The sequence below is a fragment of the Pelodiscus sinensis genome, chromosome 8, assembly GCF_052426305.1.
Source record: "Pelodiscus sinensis isolate ZL-2025 chromosome 8, ASM5242630v1, whole genome shotgun sequence".
Taxonomy (NCBI): Eukaryota; Metazoa; Chordata; order Testudines; family Trionychidae; genus Pelodiscus; species Pelodiscus sinensis.
Genome location: NC_143059.1, coordinates 64,908,543 through 64,925,345, shown reverse-complemented (window position 1 = coordinate 64,925,345; position 16,803 = coordinate 64,908,543). Strand labels below are relative to the sequence as shown.

Genomic DNA, 16,803 nt, shown 5'->3' with positions numbered 1-16,803 from the left:
ACCAGGATTTGGCGGTCAGACTTAGTGGTCAGAACAGAAAGGTGCCCAAGCCAGGGATCACAGACAGACTCAAAATTCAGGGTCAGAACTGAAGTCAACAATCTATGTCAGAGCTCAAGATAGGCCCAAAGTCAGAGGTCAGAAATCAGAGCCAAGCATTGGACCTGGTGACCTGGTAAGGCAAGAGCAAGGCTGGGCCAAGCAAGCACAGGGAATGCTTGGAGCCGTCAGTGAACTGCTGCTGCCGCTGATCTTAAGAGCCCATCTGCAGACCCTTCCAACCAGTTAGGAGATGTATCCAATCAGGCAGCCTGCTAAAGGCCAGCTGCTCTTACTAAATTGCCTTGAGAGTGGGTCTGCTGCAGGCCCTGCTTCCTGGCACATAGTTCTGTTGTGCTTATTTGAAATTCCCACCCGATGGGCATCCAGAATCTTTTAAGCCAGCAGGTATCAACCAGCAAGCAACTGATTTTCTTCCAATAAAAAAAAAATTCCATATGCCATCTTCCACGTTAAGGTTAAAACAAATTTGTTGCAACTTTCTTACTATTACCAGAATTTGCTTTGAGGACCACAATAAAGAGGTTTTAAACTCAGTCAGGTAGCATTAGTAATGTCTAATCTAGAGCAGGGGATCTGAGCATTCAGTGCTGGCATTTTGTGCAATTCTTTTTGGCCACCGTACCCTATTGGAGAATACTGGTGGATCAAGATTTAACCAAAGATGGGTCCCTTTCACAAGATGGCCTATATAAAGTGACGATAATGCCAGCTGGATTCATTTGAAAGAAGGGCGTCTTGAGAAGAGCAGATACACAGCTAACAGAATAAAACAGGGAGCATGAATACCTGAATCTTTTGCCTGTTCTTGTCTTGTAGGTATTACACTCTGTAAACTTCTTATAGGTACATAGGATATTTTTAAAGGGATTATCACTTAGATATATAATAGAAATGTTCTGTATATTAGTAGAAAACAGGCTGATTGAAAATGGTTTTGTGTTGAAAATACTAATTCTATGGAAAAAATGGTTTCTCTATCTAGACACATTATTGGTAAATGATACTTGTTATTTCTGTCTGCTGAGCAATGGTTGTAAACTAGAAGAATTACTTACAATTGCCTAGTATGGTAAAATACAAGTATTACGGCTATGATCCTGCAAGCTGTTCTGTGCTGGGACATACAGAGCAACTTGCAGGTCTGAGGTCTGTGACTGAACTCTCAAAACTATTCATTCATATTGCTATTTTGCAAACTCAAAGGCTGACATGAAAGAAGAAATCCTGTTCACTCAAACAGCTTTGCATGAGAGAGTGAGGGATATATTGCAGGATAACAACCAGCTTGACTGAACATGGGAATAGTTTATCTATTTGTCTAAAAAGTATGTATTTTTACTCATCTCTGAATTTCTTCTTCCTTCTAAATTGGCTCTTCTCTCTTTTCTTCTGATTTGCTTGATTTTGTTTTTCCTATTGCCCTTCCCCTTCATATTCATAGTCTAATTTTGATTCGCCAATGTTTGTAGCTTTTTTTGTTGTTGTTGCTTCTGTAACTTTTACAGGAACAAAAATAATTCTAGTTACTAAACTAAGATGTTAAAATTGGCAATAATGACCCAAAGAGGTAAAAATGTTCAATAAATATTCCTGAGCTGCATTTGCAATCCAGCAAAGTGATGGATCAAAAGCCCCAAATGATTTTTCCAGCAGTGACTAAAGAGTATGTTAAACGGCATCTACAATTTTATGTGTGCACTTAATGGAATTTCATAGACTTTTTTTTAAATCAACATTTAAAAAAATTGTTACGATCCAGCAGCATTTTAAAAAGCAAACTCTGCTTTTGTTACCAGCATATTCGGACCCTTGGAAGAAATGGTGATTGTTGCTATTTATCTGCTGGACATCTTGGTTCAAGTCTTTGCAGCCCCTTGCAATCCAAACAAAGCAGGTAAAATAACTTCAGTTTGCTTTTCTAAATAAGAGTTTCTCTCAGAGTTTAAGGCAGCCAAATGGTTTCGGATTAGGTAGCAATGAAATCTCTATTTTGACGGATTTAAAGTTTGGTGGATCTCAAGGCTCTGAAGTGTTTAATTCTGGCACCACTTTGATTGGTCTTTCTTTAGTCTCAACTAGAACAGAAAACAAACTAAGGACAAACTAAGGCACAGTCATAATACAGACAGCAAAGCATGTGTGCATCTCTGCAGGATCAGGGACTAAAACAGCATTGAAAATATAAATGAACATAAAGCATTTGAACATCTCAAGGGCAACATCCTGCAGACCCTTTTCTTGTAATCAAGTGTTACTCATGTGAGCACTTCTATTGACTCGAGAGAGACTACTTGTATGCATAAGGGTATGTAGGGCACAACTGGAAGAGTATATTGGGAGGTGGGGAGTAACTTTCTAAACCTTCACTGAATTCAGCATGGGAGCCCAATTGATTTTGTGCTTGCTCAGAGCCTTGGCTTGCAACTTACTTGTTCTCTAATTTTTTTGAATTAGAAATGTATCCAGTAGCCCTTAGAACCTGAAGTTTCCCTTTATCTGAATGTCCACCATGTTTGTGTCAACAAAATGGAACAGCAGGAATCATTTCTATGAGCTATTGAGGAATTTTAGCTTTACTTGTGTGAGTAGGCTGACTGAATTCGGTAGTACGTGCAAAGTTACTTGTCGAGTGTGCGCACATGCAGGATCGGAGCAAAGTCACTGGGAGGATCAGACTGGGAGTTTTGAAAGCTGATGGATAAAAAGGTGGAAGTTATGAGTATCTCCGCTACTACTTTTTCAATCCTGCCTTTCCAGTGCTAAGCAGAGCCTACGGATATACCATGAATTAAGGATCAAGCCCTACATATCCCATAGGAAGCAGTGTTCTTTGGTTTGGGAGGTTTTCAAAGATATTTCGTTTCTGTAACTGGCAGTCTAATCTCAATCCTTAGTCCACTCATACTTAGGCTAGTTTTACCTTTCATATAATCAAATTCATGCAACCTTATTCTATGTAAATAAGATGCACTATGTCTGCAAGACCAAGTACACGGCCCATTCGCTCTGATGTGTCATATCTGTACTTTGTTTATCTTTTGCTCGCTGCATTTTGGCTTGAAATGTGACAACTATGTTTACATTGGCACTGTATCTATGGTGATGGGTATTAAAGTAAGAACTTTTAGCAATAATACAGCCTGGATCTAAAGTTACTATGAATAGATGTAGGTTTGCTAAAGACAACAGACTCACTTATTCATTTTCAATGAATCTCAGAGTCAGTCTGTAACTTTAAAAACTATGAGCAGTCCTGAGGCACCTTAAGGTACGTCTAGACTACAGGTTTTTGTCGACAGAGGCTTTGTCGACATATACTGTCGACAAAACCTCTGTCGACAAAGAGCGTCTAGACTACAGCCAGTTCTGTTGATAACGCAAGCTACTTTTTCGACAGAGAATCTAGACCCTCTCTTTTGAAAAAGCACAGTGTGGATGCAATAATGCCTTTTATCGACAGAACTCTTTCGACAAAAGGCATTATTCCTCGTAGAATGAGGTTTACTGCCGTTGACAAAACTGCTGCGTTATGTCGACTTACTGTATAGTTTTGTCGAGAAAAGTCCACTTTTGTCGACAAAGCCCTGTAGTGTAGACATACCCTTAGAGACTAAAAACAATATAGGGTACGTCTAGACTTCACGCCTCTTTCGAAAGAGAGTGTCTAGACTGCAACCACTTCTTTCAAAAAAGCGAGCCACTTTTTCTAAAGAGAGCACCTAGGCAGTCTGGAAGCTTTCTTCCAAAAAAGCCCTGTTTGCATTGAAGAATGCCTTTTTTTGAAAGAGCACTTTCAAAAAAAGGCTTTCTTCCTCGTAAAATGAGGTTTATCTTGCTTGAAAAAAATCACCGTGTTCTTTCTATTTAATTTTAAAAGAACGCAGTGGCAGTCTGGACACAGGGGAAGTTTTTTTGAAAAAAGGCCACTTTTTTTTGGAAAAAACCTGTAGTCTAGACACACCCTAAGGTGCCACAGGACTGCTTGTTATTTTCAATGAAGTCAATGGTGATATGCTAATTGACACCAGTTAAAGATCTGAGCCCATAACATTAACATAATCTAATACAATATTATCAGAGTATGATTTCACTTCATTTTTCTTTGTTCTTTGATCCTTTAATAAAATTTACACAAAGGGTGAAATTCTGGTCCCTCTAAAATCAAAAGCAAAATTCACACCAATTTCAGTGGGAACAGAATTCCACCCAGAGAGTTTAGATATTATTGTTCGCTCTAAGGATTTGGGACCTAAAAGGGTTTATCCAGGCAAGTCCCAGTAGATATAAATCCAATAGGATTCAAATTCCTATAGGCCCCAAACCTGCTTCCTTTAAACTTAGTAGATAAACTTTCATTGACATCAGTGGATTAGATTCTTAATCCAGTTTGAGGTAAAGAAATGTCCAAATATAAACTCCAGATTTAAACACTACCCACAATGTGCATACTTAGATCAGTCTCAGCATGAAAGTGCAACTTAGAATATCTATATTTTTTTCCTTTTAGATGTCATTTTGGTGTATTGCTATCCTAAAACCATCATTACAAAAATTCCCGAATGCCCGTATGGATGGGAGGTTAATCAATTGGCTCTTGGAGGCGTTTGCTACAATGGGGTTCATGATTCAGGATACTATCAATTCACGATCCCAGATTTATCACCCAAAAACAAATCCTACTGTGGAACTCAATCAGAGGTTAGTACGTCAAGGGTAAAAATTCACCTCCCAGGAGCTGGCAGCTACATAGTACATTATGGGTCCATTTCAACGCTCACAGAAGTTGGTAGAAAGATTCCACTGAACAGTCATGGGCTTTGGGTCAGGCTCTATGTGCTGTAATTGAGAAGGTGTAAACTCTGAAGATGTGTTCAAGGCTCGTTGGCATTTATGCAGGAAATTGGATAGTCCTGCATCCCTGACACAGCCAAAATGCACATGGGATTAGGTTCACATTCATTTCATCTCTGTAGGCGCACTAACTTTACACTCTTTCCATGATGTGTGTGCAGCTCTCAGCAAGTGGAGCCTCAGTGCATTAACAGACTACAATACAAACGCATAAAGGACCAGAATATAGTATTTTGCTGATCATTTATGTCGTGAGAATTGTGTTTTCCTGTTTCAAATATTAGGCAGAGCTTTCTTGTTATATCACACATTCACTGCAGCCATTTCTCTCCTTGTCACCCTGCAGTTCAAAAACCCCATCTATCACTTCTACAACTCCATCGTCTCCAACGACAGCTCTGTCATTGTGAAGAGCCAGCCTGTGAATTACTCGTTCACCTGCACTTACCATGCAAACTACTTGGTCAACCAGGCAGCCTTCGACCAAAGGTAACTCCACCAGGAGGTTTGGAATACCCCATTTTCTGCTCACGGCTGGCTCCATTATCAATAACATATGTTTCAGTCATACGAAATTTTCTCAATTTTCTAGAGTGGCGACAGTCCATGTGAAGAATGGGAGCGCCGGTTCATTTGAAAGTCAGTTATCTCTCAACTTCTACTCTGTAAGTTCTCTTTATCATGGAGTAGTTAGTCTAAGCCTACGCACTGAGCAGATTCCACTGACTTCATGGGAGTGCTTCTTTATTTCCATCAGCCTCCGTGAGAAAGGAATCCAGCCATAAGAGCCAGGGGACAAGGAGCACAGCTCCCCTGATTTGTATGGTAATGAACATGCTGTAAGAGGGTCCTTATTTCTGATAAAATAGTAAGGATCAGCCTGCATAGAATGGAGTAGCTCAGGCACTATTTTTAAAACATATGACGTCCCTTAATGGCACAGATTTTGCTGGCTGGAGGCATGTTTCTCTCTCACATGGCTACAGATTTCACTGGTGTCAGAAGAAACAGCCAAACTTTGCTTCTAGCCTAAACAAAGTACCGTGTGAATCCAAACCCTGCCAGTCTCACTAAATATAGAAGCTCCTTTCATGCCCCCTGAAATGTGCTTAGCTGTTCTCTGATGAGATGGCTGTTTAGTGTTCCCTTCAGATCTTTAGTTCACACTGGATTTGATTTCCTAAATTTATCCCATGCCAGCAAGTTTTTTTTATGGTTCTACCACCTTTTTGTTTGGGGGTGGGAGGGGGTTGGGGTGTCTGTATTGGTAGAGCAGCAAGTGAGACCCTGCATCTATTCCCATCAAATCATAGGGGAAGTGGAGGATAGTTAGTTTACATGAATAAAATGCAACACTAATTACTAGTCATGATATTGAGCCAAATCCTGAGGCCCAGCTGTGGAAGGCTTTGTCTATGGATCCTCTGCAGGGCTTGAATGGATGGAATCTTCCCCTAGAGGAAAATCTCAGTTTTGGTAGAATTTTCCATCAGCAAAAATAGGAACAAGGTATTTTATTTTGGATTGGCTTTGCTTTCGGCCTCCACCTGAGCTGCCATTGTGCCTCGGTGGAATTGTCATTCCGGGTCACTCATTCCTCCATTTCTCCAAGTGGGCCCAGTTTCCACACCAGACTCCCTCGCTCATGAGACACCGCAGTTTCTTTCCTCCACATTGCTGGGCTACTGTCACACAGCCAGGACGCGGGTGGTCCGATTTAGCAGTCAGAACAGAAGTCAGTCTGGGTCAGGTCTAAGAAGGCCAGAGGGCAGACAGAGAGCCAGGTATCAGGAGAGAGGCAAAGTCAGAAGCTGGAATCTGGGGTTTACATGCAGGGGCTGAAGCAGGGACAGGTAGGCAAGCGGTGTTGTATCTCAGAAAGCTCCCTCACATGCCTTTCTGGCTTAAGTACCGGTGCCAGCCAATCAGTGCACTGTGAGAAGCTGTCACTCAGGTTGTGTTGGGAGGTACTTCCTACTGAGTCCAGCATCAAGGGGCCTCTCACAGGAGCTTAGCCTAAGCCTCTTGTGGTGATCTGATGGCATGAGTGGTTTAGGACCCCCATGATCCCAAGTTTTAGCCTGGCAGGTTCTTACAGCTATTGTGGTGCATCATGTAACAGGGTTAGACCCAAGTGTAATACGGAGGGACATATGCTGTACAGAGAGCGGAGCTCATAAGGAAAAACAATGGAATGAGGAACCCAGAACCACAATTCCCACAGGGCTCATAGATAAACATTAAGAAGAAAGGACGTGAAACATCATGTTTTGATTGAAACAGAACATTTCCAAAAATAATTATTTTTGGAACTTTTCATTCAGTGAAAAACTTTGATATTTTATTGTCGTCCCATTTCAAAGATGAAAAGAAAGGTCAAACTATCAAAAATTCCTGTGGAAGGGAAACTGTTTTGTGATCAGTTCCATTCTCTACATGATTCAAGCAGCTCTCGTTTGGAGCACAATATCGCTTTATGTATCCTTCCACCTCAGCTCATCACTCTCTTGGGGATGCCAAATGGCTCCGAATGAAACCAAAAAGAATAAGGGGTGTCAATTTTATAACCATTTGCCTGAAAGTGCTGTGATTGGCCCATGGGGCCTTTGTGTGCACACACAGTCGGTAACCCCATGCCCACACAAACATTTTCTCTGGCACAGTTTGGTGTGGGCAGCAACGAAAGTCATCATGAAATAATCCAGGGGATGGAGCTAAAAGAAAAATCAATGCAGAGCGGTACTGCTGAGGAAAACCAGCCTTACAAGTGCAGCCCATTGCAGTGTTAGGACTAAATGCTCAAAGCAAGTGTGACTTCAGCGTTACTTAGAGCCTCCCTCGATTTCTTGGCAGAGCATGTCACAGCATTTACACTGGCATCGTAAAAAAAAAGCAGGTTGAATTAGGCTCGTGCCTGTCTTCTGCCTTTAAGTATGTTCGTCACCTCAGGCCAACGATAACAAATATCTCCTCAAGCATCCTCAGGACAGTTAGTGTTACTCTGTGCTGTTAAAAAAAAAAATGCTCTAGAAAATTCTGCTTTCTCCCAGAAGAGGGCAGCATGTGGCCCTAGATTTTCCCTTCCAAGTGTTAATCCCTGATGACTGTGCTAAGGCTCTCAAAATAGAAAGCACCTGCTCTTTTACAAAGCACATGTCAATAGGTTGCTCCTGGGGCAATGCCAAAGCAGCAGATGTGATGGAGCGAGTACCTTTGACGCTAGGGCCAGGAGTGCATGCTTCAGTAGTCCATGGCAGGAGGGATTTGGGTTGACTCTGAATTCTTCTGGGTCCTCCTGGGCAGCCCACAGTGGAGTAGGAATCCCCCCATCCCTGCTGTCATTTATACAGATGCAGCATACTCTTCTGCTTCCACTCAGACCCTACCAGCATTTCACGAGGCTGGGTAGCAGAAGGAACTGCACTGTGATGTGTTTCCTCAGCCACCAAGTCAGGCAGGCTCAATTAATTCCATCCTGCCCTCGGTATGGGTCCCTTGTTATAATATAATGGAGATTGCCTATCTCCTAGAACTGGAAGGGACCTTGAAAGGTCATCAAGGCCAGTCCCCTGCCTACACAGCAGGACCAAGTACCATCCCTGATGAATTTTTGCCCCAAATTCCTAAATGGCCTCCACAAGGATTAAACTCACAACCCTGGGTTTAGCAGGCCAATGCTCAAACCACTGAGCTATCCCTCCTCCCCCCCTTGTTCCTCACCTTCTCTTGGCCGTCTCTGCAGGCAGCAGGTCTCACAGAGCCGGTGAGGACTGGCACATCCAGTTTCCGCACTCCCCATCTACCCATTCTTTGGTCTGCCACAAGGCTAAGTGGTTCTTTATGTCATGGACCATCCCACGGTCGTTAGCCTGGGTGAAGTTTTTAGGTTTAAATTCAAGGCAGGCAGACTATTGTGTCTCTCAAAGCGTACGGCTACAAGAGGCTGCTGTAATGACTCCAGGCTTTTTTTGTCCGGAGGAGTGTGAGAAAATCACTGCCTGAGAATGAGCAAGTCAGGAAACAAAGGCAGGGGAGGAATTGATGAATGATGGCTCTGTGAAGCTTGGGGATTGTGTCTCTCTCTAGCTAACCAGCGAGATAGCACTCTGGACTGTGCACCACACTTCTGTTCACACTGTTTCAGTCTCTTACGAGCTTTCTTTTGCTACAGTGCAATGAGAAACCGGGCCGCTCAGAACCTATGAAGAGACGCTTTGTCTGGATGCCAGCCCCCAAGCCTTGTCAGCTCAGTAAAAACGGATTTTGCAACTCAGACTGTCTTTTGCAGAAGCTGCTTCTTTCTTGCTGGACGTAAACAGAAGGCAGGGCCTGTGGTCAGGAAGGGCAAAGGGAGCAACTGCCCCAGGGCCTGGAGATTCAAAGAGGCCCCAACAGGGTGGCGAGTATCATAGGCAAGAGAAGGAGTTGCCTTCCCAGACTGTCAGCATGGCCCCAATCACACTCCACCCCCAGAATGCCTGCTGTAGGCATACTGGGGGTGGAGCACTGCTGCCCCCAAGCACCCCCCTCCTTATCTGTGCTCCAGGGCTGGGAGACAGGGGCCATGAGCCACCTTCCCTCCCTGGTGCTCCGGGGCCAAGGAGATTGGGGCTGTGCATTCTCCTCCCTCTCTGTGGTGCTGGGGGGCTGGGGCTTGAGCAGAAGGGCCGGGATTGTGAGTGGGGTTGGGGGGCTTGTCTAACCACCCATGGGCCCCAAGGCCTTTGAATCACTGCTGGAGCACCATGCGGCACACTATGGAGCCCCGGGGGTGGGGTCCAGATGGCGCTGGAGTGGGTGCATGGGCTGGACAGCACTGAGGGCTGGCTGGCCTGGCCCTGCTCTTCTGCATGAGGCCCCACCCCTTCTGGGGGCACAGAGCCACCTCCCTCCCACCAACTGTGCCCAGAGACTCAGCCAGTCTTTGAGCTTGCCCGACAGAAGATAGAGGGCTGGCCCCGCTCTGGCAAAAGGGAGATTTGAGCCACCCTGCAGCTCGCCTTGGCAATTTAAGCCTTAATCATGTCAGTGACTAACAGTGTTCCCTCTAATTTTTTCATCCATGTAGGGAATAAATTTTGTTATGCGCACTGAGGCATGTGCAAATGTGCACCACCAATGCAAACACATATTGCTGGCTGTGGGCGTTCAGTTAATCCACTGGGCAGCATTGGAATTTCTCCTGGGTAACCGTCCAAGTGCTCAGCTTACAGGGATCACTGGTGACTAAATAGTGTTAGTGTCAGATCAGAGAAATGCTGCTAGCAAGTATGGATGGATACAGAGATATGTAAAGCTAATTGTCTTTCACCTCACCTGAGAATCTCCTGAGCAAGATAATCCAGACTTTTGCTCTCCATTTCTCTGTGGCAGGCTATCTTACACGGTCACACGCCTTGGCATGGGAAGGGTCATTAATGCACACTCTCTCTTTCTCTCAAAGAATGCCAAGTTTTCCAGTAAAAAAGAAGCCCCCTTTGTCGTTGAAACCTCAGAAATTGGCTCTGATGTATTTGCTGGAGTGGAAGCCAAGGGGTTAAGTAACAGGTAGGAAAAGTATTGATTGATAACTGGGAATTGTCTCCCACGCACAGCTGATTGCTGATGGCTGTGTATTGGTTGGTGTTGTCACAGGTTTAAAGTGATTCTGAACAACTGCTGGGTAACACCTTCATCGGAATATTTCTACCAAATCCAGTGGCCACTGATCACAAAAGGGTAGGTAACTGCAGGAGGGAGGCCTAATGGGGTGCAATTTGGATGGGTCACATGAACATCAGGCTGGGGGTTTTCAGGTCCTGTTTGTTCTGGTTGGCAAAGCAGGAAATGGTGGGTGTAGAGTAATATGGAGGGTGGGTCTGAGGAATCAGATTTGTGGTTTGAGTAGCAACTTAGGAGTTATGATGCACATCGTCCAGGACACATTAGTAGGTGAGAACTTGTTACCCAAAGGACTATCTTGTCAAATCATCCAAAGATGCCAAAAAGCAAGAGGTTCAAAGGGGTAACCGATTTAGTCTGTAACTGGAAAAACTTCAAAAAAAACCCATAGTCTAGTAGCACCTTAGAGACTAACAAAACATGTATACGGCTACGGCTACACTAGCAGCTTCTTGCACAAGAACTCTTTTGCGGAAGAGTTCTTGTGCAAAAACTCTTCCAGTAGAGAGCGTCTACACTGGTATGTGCTTTTGCGCAAAAGCATCCATGGCAGTGTTAGACGCTCTTGCACAAGAAAGCTCTGATGGCCATTTTAACCATAGGGCTTTCTTGCGCAAGAAATTCATGTTGCCTGTCTACACTGGCCTCTTGCGCAAGAACAGTTGCGCAAAAGGGCTTATTCCTGAACGGGAGCGTCAGAGTTCTGGTGCAAGAAGCCCTGATTTCATACATTAGAATGTCAGTTTACTTGCTCAAGAACACGTGGCCAGTGTAGACAGGCAGCAGGTTTTGGCGCAAGAGCGGCCACTTTTGCGCAAGATCGCGCCAGTGTAGACACAGCTACAGATAGTATCATGAGCTTTCATGGGCACAACCCACTTCTTCAGACGATTGGAGCATTAAAAGTCCAGATCCAAGAATAATACTCCAGTCATCTGAAGAAGAGCCCATGAAAGCTCACGATACCAAAAGCAAGAGGGTTGCTTGAAGAAGCTGTATGAACGGGACAACGGTCTGCTTTCACTTTCTTTGGAAAAAAGAAGATTAAGGGGGGACATGATAGCGGTTTTCAAATATCTAAAAGGGTGTCACAAGGAGGAAGGAGAAAATTTGTTCCTCTTGGTTTCTGAGGACAGGACAAGGAGTAATGGGCTTAAAGTGCAGCAGGGGTGGTTTAGATTGGACATTAGGAAAAAATTCCTAACTGTCAAGGTGGTCAAATATTGGAATAAATTGCCAAGGGAGGTGGTGGAATCTCCCTCTCTGGAGATATTTAAGAACAGGTTAGATAGACATCTGTCAGGAATGGTGTAGGCGGAGCTTGGTCCTGCCTTGAGGGCGGGGGGCTGGACTCGATGACCTCTCGAGGTCCCTTCCAGTCCTATGATTCTATGACATCCAAACACCCCACTTATTCCCCCTGCATGTTACAATGATACAGCTGAGAGCAGAATGACCATCAAGGTGAGCTTAAGCACAGCATTAGGAATGCCAGTCTCAGGTAAAGGGAGTACCCTGATGGGGTTCCTGAGGTTAAAGAAAGAGGAAGATCAGAAATCTAAGGTCGTTAGGCCTTGCAACTGTGTCTGATCTCATGACGTTCTCTAATGTGCCCTTTAGGTGTGCCACGGACAACTCTATCTTAGTGCATGAAAATGGGAAAAACCACCGGGCCACCTTCCAGTTCAATGCCTTCCGGTTCCAAAACATCCCCAAACTATCCAAAGTCTGGCTGCACTGTGAGACACATGTCTGTGACAGTGAAAAGTTTGCCTGCCCTGTGGTAAGTCCCTCTTCTGAGAATTAGAGATGGGCCCAAGCTACAAAATTCAAATCCAGGGTCGTCAGCTCCCAGTAAAGTGTTTGGGATCTGGGGGTCTGTTTCATTTTTGTTTTATTTTTGTTTTTTTCCCCTCTCAAGTAAAGTTTCTTCCTTGTATGTCCACTAGAGGGAGCCAAAACAATGCACTTCTAAGAGTTGTCACTGGAGTCTAGCAGTACATGTTGTCCTTATATTGAATGGGCTGATGTCTGGATTTCATGCTTGATTAAATGTGTTGGTTCAAATTCGGGGTTTTTGATGGAAAAAGTTCAGGGAAAGATTTTATAGAACTTTTTTCGGGATCTACAACCAGCCAGAGAGCTGAGTGACACAAGTCACCACCATTTCGAAAGAAACAGTAAAACACCACACACAAAAATCACATGAAACAAAAAACAGGACTATGTAGCACTTTAAAGACTAACAAGATGGTTTATTAGGTGATGAGCTTTCGTGGGCCAGACCCACTTCCTCAGATCAAATAGTGGAAGAAAATTGGCACAACTATATATACCACAGGATACAATCAAAAAAAATTTCTTCCACTATTTGATCTGAAGAAGCAGGTCTGGCCCACGAAAGCTCATCATCTAATAAACCATCTTGTTAGTCTTTAAAGTGCTACATAGTCCTGTCTTTTGTTTCATATACACCAGACTAACACGGCTACATTTCTATCACCAAAAAAACCACATGCATTTTTCAAAAGACATTCACTGGGCTTTCCAGCCAGCTCTGTGAAACTTTGGTAGCCTTACCCATGATCTGCAACTAAAACCAGGGAACAATCTCCTACCAGTTCTCTGAGTGTCCCACCTATGAAACCAGAAGTGAACAAAATCATGTATGAAAAGAAAGCAAACGAAGCCCCCCCGGCAATGAGCTGGCCTGGAATGGAACCTGATCAAGCACTAGGCTGGGGGTTCCTGCACTTCCAAGTATTCCTGCTATCAGTCTCCAGCTGCCACAGATCTGCAGCTGGTCTTAGGATGTGTGCACCAATTGGGAAACCTCCGCGGGGCTCTAGGAGTCTAACAGCTGCAGAGCCCAATCTGGGCAGGAAACCTGCACCCCGTCTGCTGCAGATAAGCTTCCACTAAGGTGGTGGCTCTGTGGTTACCAACAGTGCATTTTGCTGGAAGCCAAAGTCACCCTGTACAGCTTGTGTAAAAACAAACAACTTGGGTGATCTTCAAGAGTCAGGGAACTGGCAGGATCACGCTGTTGGCAGTGCACTGGTTAGACCAAATCAGGAGTGACGGAAGGTACTGTGCTCCATATTTGGTGGTCTACAGGAAATCAATTTGGTGGTCTCCGTCCTTTCCCCAACAGACAGAAATCATAACTGGCAATAACTGTAGTAGCAGCAGCCTCAGAGACTTCCTTAGGGAGTAGCCACAGAAGGCTTGAACAAATGGAGATCAGCTCCACTTTGCCCTCTTGAGGGGGTTTCTCTAAGCTACTGTGGAAAGAGCAGGTTGGCCCAGTCTGTGATTAGACAAGGACATCCAACAGAGGCTGCTGTCATTTCAGCCTCTTAAAGTGGCAACAAATTAGACAGTCATTTTTCAACGACCGCTGCCTATGGCCCACTCGAGTCCACTCCAGGATTCTCAGAGAATACATAACGAGGATTCTCTTTGAAAAATGAGCATTGTTCCTGCTCTGCCCCTTGCAGGAGTGACACAAGGCGCTGGCCATTGCAGTCTGTTGGGTTTCGGTTTAAAATCCAACGTACAGAGGCTAACTGAGATTAAAACAAAATAAAACTACAGGTCTTTCTTCCCCTCCCCCCAATAAATGTCTCTCTGTTCTTTGGAGACATGTGAAAAACGAAAACGACGCACCGAGCAAACCGGAGGAGTGCTAATGGCGGAACTTGCAGTGCGTAGTAAGTGTGGATGCTTTCTATTTGGAAAAGTTTCTCTCTCTTGCGAAGAGAACAGCCAGTCATTCTCCATGCAGGGATGACAGTAAGAGAGGGGGGTAATGCTTCCATAGAAAGACAGAGAATGGAGATTAGCAGCAGTTAAAAAACTCTTTAGACTTTGGTGATTACTTGGAAGGGTTAAATTTTGCTACAGCTGCTGTAGAAGGGCCAGTTTCTAACAGATAAAACGCCCATGGAGTTCAGCGACTATAACCCTGGAATACACGTGCCACTCGGGTTAAGGGGCTTCATGCAGGGATATTCCACTGGGGTGGAGAGGCAGGGAATTCTCTCTAGGTCTGCAGTGTGCCAGTGGAACTGGGCTCCAGGTGTTTCTAAAGCCCAGCCTCTTGGCTGGTGGATCAGCACAGCTGTGGTTCCAATGGCTGCTCCTTTTGGCAGTATCCCACCTCCCCAAACACACACCCTCATCTGTCCACCTGTAAAACTTCATTGGCACCACGGCCTACTTCTCCCTAGAGCACAGTGCAGAAGTTAGCACTTTTAGGACTGTGGGATGCAGCCCTTACATGCAAATCTTTTGGTGGGTGGATTCTTCAAACATGATGGGCCTAATTTTCGTTTACACTAAGGGTCCTTTATGCTATGGTGGCAGTTATATCAGCACCAACTTTATAGCCCCTTTCTGCTACCAGAGGCCGTAGTGTAAATAACAATTCTACTCCCACTTACACTGGTATAACTTCACTGACTTCAGGGCTCTTGTTCCTAGATGCACACTTACATCAACATAAGCAAGAGGAAAAACAAGCCCTGGAGATGAGAGTAGAGGATTAGGCTTGTCCAGGGTCACATTCACAGAGCAAATGTTAAAGCCATGAGAGAAAATACTGATCAAAATGTGATCTATATACCTGCATGTTGTCTGTTCTGCTGAATATCACAGCTGTATTTTGCCTTACCTTGCGCATGCCACTCAATTGTTCTTTTCTCATATTATACAGGCGGAGGTCTGGCAACACACTACAACTTCTCAGGTAAAGAACAAAATACAACACCAAAAATACCCATCCTAGAAAGCAACCATCCATATCAATCCATATACTTTTTAACAAAATCATAAATCTACTAAATAGCAAATGCAGTTATTATAGAAGAAAGAATTTAACATCCACTTTTATTTCACAACATTTATGTGGCTTCCTTTTTATAATAGAGGTACCTTGCACAGTGAAACGAGATCTGTCAGTTTCACTTTCTGTATAGTGTCAATTTCATTCTTATTTCCATGCACTTGCCCTGTGGTGCTATGTTTTGGATTGCCATCACTGCAGAAGAATGTTTAAATGCAGAACCCAAACCGTGTTTTCACCAACTTACAAAAAATGCCATGAACACACATTTCTATTCCTGGTAGGATTCATAAAACACATTTTAAAAGTCTAAATATTAAGCCTAACATGCTGACCGAGACACTATAGGGAGCTCAGATGCCAGGGTGAGGAGCACAGGATAAGAACCCAAAGAGAATTTAAGATATTTGAAGGGTTCATTTGAGTACTTACCTTACTCCTTGTGATTTCCTTCCAGCTGTTCTCAGTCATCTAATCTTCACGCTTGGAATCAGTGCTGTTTTGCTGTGAGTCACAGCCCAGCTGCAGTTCTTAACACATTCTACTGATCCCCTCTCCCCACTTTGTAACTGTACTTTACTATGAAAACAATTTATTTTACTCACGGGGGAGGGGGAAAACTGTATTGTTTTACAGGAAAAATAAACCATGGCTTGATTTTTGTTTCTGTAATAATGGGGAACAATTACACTGATCTTCCTTTCCCCCAACTGCTGCAGTAATTTTATAAAAGTGAAAGACAACAGCTTACAGGTGCTGTTCACTTCTCTCCTTTGACCTGTGTGGCATGAAACAGGTCTGGTTTCCCTTCTACAAGAGACACAGGGACATGCTAACTCAGCACTTCCCAAAGCTCTCCCCCCTTCAGAAGCAAGCAAAGAAGAAGTCCATTCGTTACAACCTCCTTCCACCTGGTCTTATTAAAGACTTTCTCCAGCTCATCTTAGGATTTGATCCTGCAAGGTGCTGAGTATTCAGGCATGCTCCAATGAAGCACTTTAAGCGCATGTTCAATCCCATTGAAGTCAATAGGAATATTCGTGAGCTTAAATCTTCACTGAGCCAGGCCCAAATGCTCTGTGCCAGAAAGGATGGAGCCCTGATACATCTCATGCACCTCACCTTTATCTAGCCCTTTGTGTCCATCAGGAGCCCCACACAAAGGGAAATGTTGGATTAACTTGTACCTAGAAGTACTTTAGACAGAAAACCTGGCTCTGTGGAAAAGCATAGCAATATCATCCACCATGGCTGCATACATACCGATGCCACTGTTGTTAGCAAGGTTCACAGGCATGATCACAGCACCAAAAGCACAAATCCTCACTCCTGGAACTAGAGAAGTATTTACAATGCAGGCTCCTTGGGGCAGGGACTCTCCC

General features: G+C 44.1%; 1 protein-coding gene across 1 annotated transcript; it reads left to right on the top strand.

The window, feature by feature from the left end:
* Positions 1 to 1,865: 1,865 nt before the first annotated feature.
* TECTB (tectorin beta) lies at positions 1,866 to 16,154 on the top strand. The gene is made up of 10 exons (XM_014579458.4): positions 1,866 to 1,957; positions 4,571 to 4,761; positions 5,261 to 5,403; positions 5,507 to 5,579; positions 10,358 to 10,461; positions 10,549 to 10,632; positions 12,196 to 12,358; positions 14,219 to 14,288; positions 15,293 to 15,325; positions 15,879 to 16,154. Exons 1-10 carry the CDS (start codon positions 1,882 to 1,884, stop codon positions 15,929 to 15,931), a joined length of 990 nt encoding a protein of 329 aa, XP_014434944.1. The 5' UTR covers positions 1,866 to 1,881; the 3' UTR covers positions 15,932 to 16,154.
* Positions 16,155 to 16,803: the final 649 nt, after the last annotated feature.